Source organism: Capra hircus, chromosome 5, assembly GCF_001704415.2.
Source record: "Capra hircus breed San Clemente chromosome 5, ASM170441v1, whole genome shotgun sequence".
Taxonomy (NCBI): Eukaryota; Metazoa; Chordata; class Mammalia; order Artiodactyla; family Bovidae; genus Capra; species Capra hircus.
In genome coordinates this window covers 50,151,821-50,164,575 of record NC_030812.1, presented here as the reverse complement: position 1 = coordinate 50,164,575, position 12,755 = coordinate 50,151,821, and the positions used below count along the sequence as shown (strand labels likewise).

Sequence of the window (12,755 nt, the reverse complement as noted above, 5' to 3'; positions counted from 1 at the left end):
GGCAGATGGAATGGTCAGCAGGCTTGCCAGAGAGGGACGGCTGCAGACCAGACATCCCTAAACACAATGACTGTTGCCCCCGAAGGTCTGAAGAGTAGAGGAAAGCCCACCTCCCACTTCTGGACTTGGGAGTCCAGCAGCAGCAGGGTCAGAAGCCACAGAGCATGGCCACAACATTCTGCTCTCCCCATCTTGGCTCAGCTGTCTTTTCAACTCCTTGCTACTGGGTTGTTCAATTACAGACAGCTCCCGCATTGCCCTCCACCCCAGTTAAACCCTACATTACCTAGACTGCAGTGCCATCTGCTAAGACTTTATGTGATGATGGAAATATTCTATATCTACCACGTCCACCTCAGTAGCCACGAGCCACACGTGGCCACTGAACAACTGAGATGCGGCTGCTGTGACGTGGGAAACCAATTTTTACTTTTAATTAATTTTAACTAATTTAGATTGAAATGGTCCCCGGGGGCTAGTGGCCACTCTGCCGGAGAGGATACGGAACAGAAAAGTTTCCCTTTGCCTTCATAAAGGTAGTGAGTGCTGAGAGAAGAAAATGGCGGTGGACGGCACTCTGTTCCCAGGGGAAAGCCTCTAATTTATCAGCTCTCAGTTTCAAGGGAAGTAGAGGAGGGAACAATTACCCTGATGCGTCATCAAGTCGGAATCACAAAAGAGTTAAGGGCTGCAAGAGACAGAAATGAAAGGTTACCATCACTGGAATTTTCCTAATGGAATCTGTTTTTTTTCGGAAGCTCGGAAAAGCAGTGCAAAGCCCACCCCCACTGGAGGCTGGCAAAGAAGGGCACAGGAAGTATTTTATAAACAAGAGACCCCAGGCTTGGGATTTGCCCAGGGCCCCAGAACCGCGGCAGAGTGAGGACTGGTGCCCAAGCAGCACTCTCTTTCCTAAGTAAGCCATGCCATCTCATGTTACTGGTCCCTGAAATAAGACCATTATAAACGTTAAAATGGCTTTGCTTAAAGAAAGAATTTTGGTGTACTTTACTGTTAACCAGAACCATCTGGAAGCAATCTTGCATTCACACGATGGACTTGTCCTCTTTGGCCCTCGCTCTCAACAAATCCCATCAGCCCAGGAACAGCTGCTGGAGAGTCTGGCCCAAAGCCAGGGGTGAAGCTATGGCCCCCTCCTGTGTGCTCTGGGGTGTGTGTGGGGGGGGCCCAGCCTTGCTCATCACCCCATGCGGCCAGACACAAAGCACAAAGAACACAGATCCTACACGAGAAAGCGAAATCACCCGCGGTCACAGGAGCGGGCACTTGGTGCCACAAAGCCAGCTGTGAGAAACTGTTGTTTTAACTCGGGAACACAGATGCTTGCCAGCAAATAACGGCCTGAGACGGCTCAGAGGGGAGTGGGTCAGGATGCTGGGCTCACAATGCCAGCTAGTGAGCATCGTGCAACAGACAGCAGCTCCACACAAAGGGCTGGGGAGGAGGGACACGGCTCATACCAAGTCCAAGGCCAAGGTTCTGGCGCCAGGACCGAGGACATCCAGCACAGAAGGTGAGAGCTGGGACATGTCAGGGACTGACTCAGCATCCAGAGTGCTGTTAGAAAATGCCTTTGTGGGGCTTCCCTGGTGGCTCAGAGGTAAAGAATCTGCCTGCTAGCGCAGGAGACATGGGTTCGATCCCTGGTCTGGAAAGATTCCCCCATGCCGCAGGGTAACTATGCGTGTGTGTCCCAACTACTGAGTCTGGGCTCTAGAGCCTGGGAGCTGCAACGACTGAAGCCCGCATGTCCTAGAGCTCGCGCTCCACAACAAGAGGAGCCACCCCAGCGGGAAGCCCGCACACCAACAAAGACCCATCCACCACAGTAAAAAAACAAAACACACAAAAACAAAAGATACAAAACTTGATCTATTTATAAAATAATTTTTAAAGAAGAGAGAGAGAAAAAAAAAGCCTTCGTAAATCAAATCACTGTGCAAACTATCTGAGCAGAAAGGAGGTAGGGGAGCCAGGGACGAGACAGATTTCATTAGGAAGGCCTGGGTGACAATAACCTTTTGTCCTCTATACAATCTGGGCCTGCCAAGCTCCATGGTCTCCAAGAAAGCACGAGGGTGGGAGAGAAAGAATCCCCATCAGAAGGCAACAGACTCATCCTTAATTATGAGAGCGGGCTTCCCGGAGCTGACATCCTCTCCCACACTTCCTCCCGGCTGCAGACGCACCACAGAAAGCTGGCAGGATGCTCCTCTAATGAGAGCAGCCGATTTTCCTAAGTAAAGGAAATCTGGTGCTTTGGGGATCGTCCCCATCATCACCACCCCCAAACCACACACAGACTTTTAGTGACGAGTGTGAAGCATCACAGTTTAATTTGGCCAACAGTCCATTGGGTCAGATTGAGAACTGGAAAAATGACTACCTCGGCAGCTCCTGAAATGTTTTATTTCATCCTCTTGTCCTCTAAAGGGCTGGCAAGGAGACACTGATCCTGGTAGATGGAGGTCGCGTGCTTAAATTTCCACCGCAACTCAAAACTGAATAATCATGTTTAATCTCACTCTGAAGAAAAGTTGATCCATTGTATCAGAAAGAGCTCCAGGCTAAGAATCAGAAGCCTGGGTTATTCTGACATTTTTGCATTTGTGGCCACTTAAGTAAGTGTAAGCCTCTTAATCCCTCTGAGCCTTAATTTGCTCAGCTGCAAAATGGGAATGAGGAGGAGGACTCCTCTTTGGGCATTTGACAGTTTAGCACCAGACTGAACAGTGTACCCCTGGTCACCTTCGTTCACAGACTGGCTTCTCTCCTTACGAGTTGTATGACCTTGAGCAACTTGACCCATGTGCCTCAGTCTCCTCATCTGTAAAATGGACCTAGTTCATAGGAAGTGTGTAAAGGTCTCATCACAGTTGGTGCCTGGCCCTTAGCTGTCTCCCTCACTGTGAGAAAGCCCCATGACCAGTAGGGACAAGCAGGCAGATAAACATTTCCACAACTAGGTCTTTGCTACAAAGTTTCAACAGCTTGGCAATGGATGAACCCTTACTTGTTAGAAAGGTTTACAAGTTCACAGGCCAAGACTAATTCTGAAGCCAAGAAACATAAAGGAGGGCTGGGGTGAGGACTTACCTGTCTCCTTGAGCACGATGCATTCCCAACACCCACCAGTCCACCTTCAACCAATCCCAACACCTTGGCAGTAATTTGGGGCTTTCATGGAAAAAGAGGCTGCAGATCCTTGTCTCTTTCTGTTTAATTCATTTGCCAGCCTTTCTCTTTCTAATAGACAACTCAGAAAAATAGGAAACCGGGAGTCCATGTTTCTTAAGTCCTGAAAAAATAACTGCTAGGTTTGAGGCTTTCTGTTAGAAGTAAAAAAACATTTTTTAAAAGAACTCATTAAAGCTGGGAGGTGGGCAGAAGGAGTTTACATAGGCAGTAGTCTAAATTGGTTTTAAACTTCCCAACTTCTTCCAACAAAGATAGATCTCTCCTTTTCCGTAAGCGTCACTTTCAAATCCTAAGTAACAACAGATAGGAGATAAACAAAGATGTCCATCAATCTCTGCTTGTAGCCAAAGTTGGGAGCCAACAATCATGTAGGGAACTTTGCTGAAACAAATGAGCAAATCACATCTGACTGAAGCCATTCTCAGTCTTGGCTTCTCGGTTATTCGGTACCTTCTGTGGAGTTCTGCACAGTTAAATACAGCCCTTTTATGGACTGTTCACTTGCTAAAGACCCTGCCAAAGCATGTGTGTGCCTGTATGTTAGATAGGGAGCAAAAGAGAGTAACTGTGTGTGTGTATAAACCTGGATGTAATCTAATCCTGAACTTATCTACATTTAAAAAAAACTGTAAAAGGGGGTAATCTTTAGCCATTTGTTTACCAAGTTTGTTGTGACTGCTGAGATCTAATTTGCCTTTTTGGCATAGAAAGAAAATACAAACAGCCTTGCCTCAAGCTCAGCATGGCTTGCGTGCTGGCTTCTCATTCCTACCCTTCCCATCAACCATCTGTGTGTCCGCCACCCCCATCCACTTCTGTCAATCACACCTTTCATCCAATAATCACAGCCTGTCAACTACACGTCAGGCACAGGATGAGGCACTGGGCTGCCCCTCTGGGGGCTGACAGACCACTATAATTAGAGTAACTGATGACTTACCCCTTACATTTATCCCTTGACCAAAACCATCTAGTTTCTTGTTTATTTCCTTGCTTTCTCTGCTTTCTGCTTCCATCCCTCTATTTGGCTCTGGAGATCTCATATCCATATTTCTATGATAATTTTCCTCTAGATATCTGAATCTGCTTTCTCTCCTGGTCATTCTCCCTCTCTTACTGTATAATAACCTTCCTAAAGCATCGCTTTTATCATCTCATTCTCCTCAGCAACACAAAAGTGTAACCAGCAGGGTCTCACAGTAAACCTCAATTTCTCTGTCTGGCTTCCCACATTCTCAATTATGCTCTCCCGGTACCATCTCAGCCTGACTTCCTACAGCCACACCCTTCCCCCATTTTGGCCATTTTCCTCGATGTCTGTTAGCTTTGCTCTTTTTGTTTATGTGTTTATAACCACGTGGGTTCCTAAACTGGAATGATTTTCAGTCCACCTCTCCAAATTCTACAAAGACCAGACCAAACGCCTCTACAGTTTTCTGAATTACATGAACCCTCACCTGAAACTTTTCTGTAAGGAGTGCTGATTCTGCTGATTGAATAAAAATACATTTGCAAGGAAACCCATTCTGGAGTAACAAAACTTCAGAGCTCAGAGCAGCAAATATGGTAAACCCTTTCTGATAAATCCAATCATGTTTTAGAGCAGGAGTAAGTATTTTTAAAGCCCTGCTGCAACCACTCAAATGCTCTGCTGTCGCATGAAGTGACAGATCAAACATAAACAAAAGAATGTGACTGTACTTTTCAAAGTTATTTATAGGAAGAGGTGGTTGTCGGGGCAGGGGGTTGGAATTTGGTTCTTGGACTGCAACTGCTGACCCTGCTCTAGAAGAAGGGTGGATACTGGTGAGGATCTCTTTGGATGAGAAAGGACAACTGGACATGCCTCAGGATAGCCTCTGATCCTGGCCGGGCAGCTCGACTATTCCTTTAAGACAATACATACCCTTGGAGTGGATTTTCAGCCTGAAAGTCATCCCCATGGGAATTTGGGCTGGGACCATCTGTTACAGCTATTTTGGTCAAACAAGAAGAGATAATGAAATCTACTTTGTAGCCTGTGTTGGGGGCGTGGCAAGGAAAGAGGCCACTGTCTCATTCTGCTGTCCTCCAGACTGTCGAGGGGCTCCCTGGTCAGGATCGCAGGATCTTAGAGCAAACCTTCCCCTACGTTCCTTGGTGCCAGGCACTGTCCCCTCGCTTCGTCCTTACACCAACCTTATGAAGTTTCAGTACTTTATCATCGTATCTATTTTCAGTTGGAATAAACAGATGAGGTCTTAGTCAATGTTAACTACTGACCCACAGAAATGGTTTGGGGGACTTATATAGGTACGTGTGTTTGGAGAATAAGATGCCCTTTGCCAAGAGCTCTTTTGTGGTGAAAGGTGGTGAAATAATGACAGCTCATTACTGCTGGTCCTTACACCCCCCCCTTCAGAGAGTATTCTTTACATTTTATTCATGGGAAACTGAACTCACAGGGGTTAAGTAGTTTATCCAACTCTGGCTATTCCGAAAGGTCAGAGTTATGATTCAAATTCAAGCTGGTCTGGCCAAATAGAGCTTTGGCTCATTCCTTTGAGTCCTGTTACCTCCTTAAGTAACTGTGACCTGAAAAAAACCAAGTTTAATGTGTTTTAAAAGCCCCCAAATTCCTGCTCTGTGTGAAGTGGGGGATGACATCAGCTTGGTGGGTCTAGTATCCTTAGGGAGGGCCTCAGAGAGCAGAGAAGCAAACCAACACCCAGATCTGAGAACAGCAGAAGCGGGTGTAGACCCTTTTCCTTCCCCACCAGCCCAGGGCTCCGCCTGCACCTCCTGATCCAAACTGCAGAACTGATTTTCATGGTGGCGATGCTGCCTTCACGGACACTGTGGCAGTGCCCAGGCAGAGGGAGGCATGTTCTTACCAGCCTGTCATATTAAAATCCCTGTAGAGCATCTTCTTTCCAAGTTCCTTCCTCTGTACTCTCCTTGGAAACTCCAAATGTGTGAACTCATTTCCCAGCAAGTGAGGCTGCATGAATGCCTAATAGCAAAAAAAGAAGAAAAAGAAAAAAAAAAAACACACATATTTAGAGGAAAAAATAAGATCCAAGGATGTTTCGCAAATTGACACAGGCCACATTTATGAAATTAGAAAATGGTTTTCAAATGTTCAGGGAGATGAATAGATTTAAGAACCTGAATACAATATCAACAAATAAAAATCACAAATGTCATTTATAAAAAGACATGACTTCTTCATGTGAGATGATAAATTAATTGTAATCGGAGAAATGTATCTCTAAAGCAAGAAAAAGGTTCACTTTATAATTCAAATTCAAGATGGTTTCACTTGGTTGAGCGGCAGGAAAGTTCACCCTGACTCTCTCCTCCTTAGCTTTCTCTGCTGGCCCCCTGCGCATATTCCTAGTTATCACGGCCTTGGCTCTGAAAGCTGCGTGTGGGTCTCCATGTCAACACAATGGCCTGAGAGAGAGGGCTGGGGCTATATGCACCAGACAGGAACTTTCTGTTGGACTCCCTCCATTTTGCTCTGCAGTAATTTGATCATGTAATTGGAAGACTGTTCCAGAGCAGATGGCTTCTTCCCCTCCCCCAAATCTCTGTTCACACTACACAGGTCTTGAGCAAACAGCCACTTAGGGAATTGCTGTGAAACAACAAACAGTCTCATTGTCACACTCCAAATTCAAATCCAGTTATCCAAGAGACGAAATGCTCAAGTATGAACTTCCCTGCTTGGAGTCTATACACATCGTAGGCAGACCTGCCCCGGATCTGCCCTGTACCAAGCCACATACTTGCTTGTTAGTGGCGTGTTGGAATGGCTCTCTCTTTCTCTGGCAGAGAAAGAGAGAGCAGAGCAGATCACGGCCTGGCACTGCAGGAGAGCCGGGGCTCCCTGCCACAGGACAGATGGCTGTGTCCTTGGCCTGCTGGAAATAGACGTCTCCTGCAGCCTCTTTCCCAGGACCCGACACCAGCCTATCTTCCGCTGATTCTCATGGTGGTTCAGAGGTCTCTGTTGGATGCTAGCCATTAGAAGCCAAGTGTATTAGGAGTCAGAGGCAGCCAAGCTGAACTGTCCCCAGGCTGGTCAGATTGGACCAGCCAACAGAACTCTGAGCCAGGGAAGCTGAGCAGGCATGGAGACAGGAGGGGCAGGATGGGGGTGAGAAGAGGGGCTGTCCTGTCCACTGTATCCCTGACAGGTTCCAGATCGGGGGGAACTCTGGAGTTTCTCTGAGGGGCTTTGAAACCTCTGCTGGAAATGAGCCTTGTGCTGCCTATAAGTATCAAGGACACTAAAACACTGGGTTTTACAGAAAGGTTCCTTGGAAAGGAAGAAGGGAACTAAAACTCAGCACAGGTCAGTGGGGTGGGCTTTGGATTTGAATCCAAGTTCTGCACTGATAAGCTCAGTGATTTTCCTGGGTGACTCAACTGCTTGGGCCTCAGTTTCTTTCCTTGCACAGTGAGACTAACTGCAGACTTATTTCATATTATTTGAATAATGAAGTGACATCTAAAGTGCACTGATCATGATGGTCTCTGTTTATAAAAAGAAAATAATTTATCCATCTAATGGTTGTCAAGTCTTATGTAGTATTTTGTAAGCTCTCATTTCACACCCCTAACAATTTAGGGCAGGACCTAATCTGTGGGGCCCATTGCAAAAGGAAAATATGGAGCCACTATTCAAAATTAAAAATTTGAAGATGGTGACAGTGGAGCATGTCTGCCAAGTGCAGACTCTGCGCAACTGCAGAAATCTCCTCCTTGATGGCAGCTGTACCTACAGAGTAGATACAATTTTATTCCTCTCCTTTATTTTGGTCGACCCACGAAAACGAAGGACCAAAGGCATCAGCAATCAGTGAACAGCACCATCTGTCATATACCCCCTGTCATCTCTCAAAATTTTGGGACTGTATCAGCATGGTGTTTTTGTCTATCTCCTTGCCTTCTAAGCTGGAGTGACACTGACCTAGGAGTTGCCACATGTCAGGTACTTGATAACACCTTATGTTATTACCTTAGCAATGCTATGAAGCAGATGTCATAGGCTCATTTTACAAATAAGGAAACTAAGGTCCAGAGAGGTTAAGACACTTAGCCTAAGGTTATCAGCCAGGAATGGGTGATTCTAGGGTTTGAGCTTAACATCAAACCCATAACCTCCATCCTAACCCATATGCTGGTCCTTTAACCTGCACACACATTAACAAAAAACAGTGAACAGGCAACAGCGGGCCTGTTGCCGTGCCAAGTCTGAACCACAAACAGGCACGTGTGAGGATCTGGTTAATAAAATTACAGGTCTGCACACAGCTGGGCCACAAGGATGTTCTTCAAATAGTGAGAAATCGTTTAATAACACGAGTGATTAAAGTAGTACAAACCCATACAAAATGATTCCCTGCGGTCACATACAAAGATGTCAGAGAGAATATGTAATTACACAGAAAGAGCAAACATACATTTATAAAAAGCAGGCTGCCAAACAATATGTGTCTGTGAGAGTGCATGTATAGAAACTTATGTATATAGTGTCATAGATACACAGATCTATCAAACTCAGAGATCGTGGAGGACAGAGGAGCCTGGGACCACCATAAGGTTGCAAAGAGTGGACAGGACTTAGTAACTGAACAACAACAAAAACCTTTAACATACATGTATGCATAAGTGAGTATGCACGTGTATAAATATAGGTACACAATACACAAACACATATACATACATACATATATATATATATATATATACCATAACTAACAGGTTATGACCCCAAAGCCATGACTAAGCACGTTCTGTACCCTCGCACCTTTACTGTTGGAATGTTTGCCTGGGCACTTGTATCAGGAGAAGTCTGCAGGGTAGCTACTACTGACAGGGGCCACCACGCCTCTCCCTCTGGGGATGGGCAGGCTCAAAGGGACCTTGAACCCTCGATCACCTGTGACATCATTGTCCCTTCACATGCAGAGACTTTCAGGGTCTCAACAAACTACCTGCTTCTCCTGTTATAACAAGAGGCTATTGTAGTTCATCAATTCTAAGATGCCTTTTATTAGATGCACCATTAGTTACCTCTAAGGGAGGGGAGAAAAGCTGCCAATTACACTAGGCATAATGCTTTCTAATCACTTCAATTTTTAAATTTATTATTTTTAAAGAGCTCCTTTCAAAGTAGGCAAAACTATTATCTATCACTGTTTTGCAGGCTTCCCTGGTGGCTTAGATGGTAAAGAATCCTCCTACAACGCAGGAGACGTGGGTTCAATCCCTGGGTCGTGAAGATCCCCTGGAGAAGGAAATGGCAACCCACTTCAACATTCCCACCTGAGAAATCCCGTGGACAGAGGAGCCTGGTGGGCTACAGTCCATGGGGGTAGCAAAGAGTCCGACATGACCGAGCAACTAACACTAACATACATTTTGCATATTTAGGGAGGAATATGTAAATGAAGAGTATCTGTTAAGGTTGTTCCAACACATTTTCGCATTTAGGATCTGACAGCACTCTTCATTTTCCAGCTCTGGATTACCCTGTGTTCGTGATTTTCCCACAAGAGCAGGCTGTATTTCAGGGGCTCATTGGGTTTAACAACTCGTAGAAGCACTACAAGCCTCAGAGGCAGGGGTGCGGAGTTCTGAAGCCGGCTTTGTCATCCTCCAGAGTCTGCTTTCTTCTGATGCCCACTTGGGGGATGAGGCTGAGCAAGGCTGGTCACTCCTCCCGAAGTCCCTCGGCTGGACTGGTACCTCCCAAGGGACAGCAGCACTTCCCTTTAGTCTGTGGGGTTTTCCTCCAGGTTGCTGAGTGAGCTCCTGTTCGCAACTTCAGTCCTGGTCTACTGATGTCTACTTATGCCCAGAAGATGACGTCCATGTCATGCTGAACACCGGGCTGATAGCAACAATCAACTGTAAACTTCAGGTATGTCCGAAGGTAAGAGAGAAAAGGTATCTTATTTCTGAGGACTTACTGTGGTATTCAACCCCCACTAATACAATGCCACACCCTTGGGTTCTCTCTCTGTGATCATTTTTCGGCCTCTGGCTAACAGCCACAGCACATTTCACATGCTATGTGGCACATTTTCCATTACAGTCATGCCCAGCATAGAATGCATGTGTATTCCATGTGTACTGAGGACATATCCCGCCCCCTGATGTATTTCTGAAAGTGAAAGTGTTAATTGCTTAGTTGTGTCCAACTTTTTGTGACCCCATGTAGCCCACCAGGCTCCTCTGTTCATGGATTCTCCAGGCCAGAATACTGGAGTGCGTAGCCATTCCCCTCTCCAGGGAATCTTCCCAACCCAGGGATTAAACCCAGGTCTCCTTCCTTGCAGGCAGATTCTTTACCATCTGAGCCACCAGGGAAGTCCTTTTCACTATGCTTTAGAATGACCATACCCATCCTAACCGTAGGCTTCCTTCTTAGCAGCACTTTTGATACTCACCCCAGTTTTATTTGTCAGACCTGATGGAGTTACTGCTGTTAAAGAAAGAAACAACTCAAGAATTAAGTACAAGTAGAACAAATAGGTGGCTGATGAATGAAGAATGAGCTGCTACAACATAATGGGACATGCACCTGTTGTTTTCTGAGAAAAATGCTCATCAGTGAACCTATCGTGCAATACTCATGGAAGTTTCCACAGTCTATCAGGTTGTCCCACCAAAATACCACAGGCTGAGGGATTTAAAGCAGCAAAGAATTATTTCTCACAGACTGGAGTCTGGGAAATCTAAGATCAAGATGCCAGCAGATGTGCTGCCTGGTGAGGACTCTCTTCCTGGCTTGCCCACTGCTGCCTTCTTGCTGCACCTCACAAGCTTTCCTCTATACTTTCATGCGGAGAGAGAAATCGAGCATGCAGGCATCTCTTCTCATCAGGAAACTAACCCTATCAAATCAGGGGCCCCTCTTACGACCTCATTTAACCTTAATTACTTCTGTAAAGGCCCTATCTCCAAATTCAGTACATTGGGGTTGAGGGTTTCCACCCAGGAATGTGGGGGGAGGAATACACACCTTCAGTCCATCACATGGTCTTGTATGTACTTATGTTCATATATGCACATACACTCAAAGCCATCAAAATATTACACAGTATTATCTGATGGTTTCCTTTCTAACTTACCCATATTCATGAATATGTCTACCAGTAGAAATGGATTATTTTCATTTTGAAAATACTCTCAAATTTTAAACTAGGACTGAGAAAACTGTTGAGAGGAGTTTTACGGCCCTTTCATATTCCCAAAATTTGAGTCACTAGACGGGGCCACCCCAGGTAGACACAGGCCAACGCAGGCGATGCTGAAGCCCTCTGCAGCCCAACAGCCCAGCATAGGGTCATCTTGTTCTCAGAAGTCGAGCGGCCCAGCAACTTGGGAACTCAGAAACTTCTTTAGGACCTGCCCAGCATCCAAGCAACATAGACTGGTTAGTGTTACTTCACTAGTGCTGGCCTGCCCTGCTGGAACCATTGCTCAAGTCAGCATTCTGGACTCTTGAGCCTCAAAAGTGACTTAACTCATAATACATGTAAGCACTACATAGACACAGTTTAGAGTCTGCAAAACATGGGAGCTGGGATGTGTTAGGTTCCTTTCAGCAATAAAATCCAGTGATTTTTCTGACTCCAAACTTGTAGGATTCACGGACAATTCTGGCATGTTTTTAACTCCACTGCTCATACTCGAGCTGCTCATAAACACATGCATGACGACTGCCCCTTCCCCAGGCACAGCTAAGGATGCTGGCGTATTAGAAACGTGGGCTGTAATGGGATCGACATCCAAGATGGGAGCAAGCACACATTAGGGTCCCAGGTCGACCTGCAAAATGAAAATTCTCCACACTCTCCTTCACATTCCTTATGTATCTGCTATGCTGAATCTATTTTAGCTTTTTCTCTTTGATGGTGCTATTTGGATTTACGTATGTTAGAAACATCTGCATGGTGACGCAAGTAATACCAGATACACTTGAATATGTTCATTATTTTTAAAACCTCAGCCACACTCTAGTGCCCAGCATAGCACTGACCACAGCAAAGACTCTTAAGTATTTGCTGGAGGAATGAATACAGAACATTCTGACCTGCTTTACACAGTCACCTTTCAGTGACTATTACTTTATAAAGTAAGACCACATAGCTTTCAATTATTAGAAAAAGATAAAACTAAGACCCATGGCATTTACAATCTTGGATGCACATTACATATTTTGGATTTAGTTAACATTTTAACAATTCCATAGATACCTTTCTGTAAATTCTCAAGAATGTGGATACAGTTATGCCATTGAAAGCTTCATGATATTCCACAGTCCTAAGAATATCTAAATATGTTGCCTCTTCTCTACCTAATAAGCACACCGACTAGAAACCTAGAAACATATTTTACACTAAAATCCAATTTCAATTGTGTTAGCCTGCCCCATGTTAAGAAAACAAAAACAAAATCCAACAAACTAGACTTCTTTTTGTACCTCTATTTATCCTAAATCTTGAGGCTCTCCTTCAAGGAAGCATAACTGAATGCTG

At 45.2% G+C, this 12,755-nt stretch overlaps 1 protein-coding gene across 2 annotated transcripts in view; it reads right to left on the bottom strand.

Moving 5' to 3' along the window:
- PPM1H (protein phosphatase, Mg2+/Mn2+ dependent 1H) overlaps positions 1-12,755 on the bottom strand; it is a 294,780-nt gene that overhangs the window by 70,445 nt on the left and 211,580 nt on the right. For both annotated transcript variants that reach the window (XR_001918064.1, XM_018047995.1), the window contains exon 6: positions 6,093-6,211. Coding sequence is in view for 1 of the 2 variants with exons in the window: in XM_018047995.1 (XP_017903484.1) it covers positions 6,093-6,211 (119 nt within the window). In the remaining variant the exon portion in view is untranslated. The remainder of the gene's footprint in view (positions 1-6,092; positions 6,212-12,755) is intronic.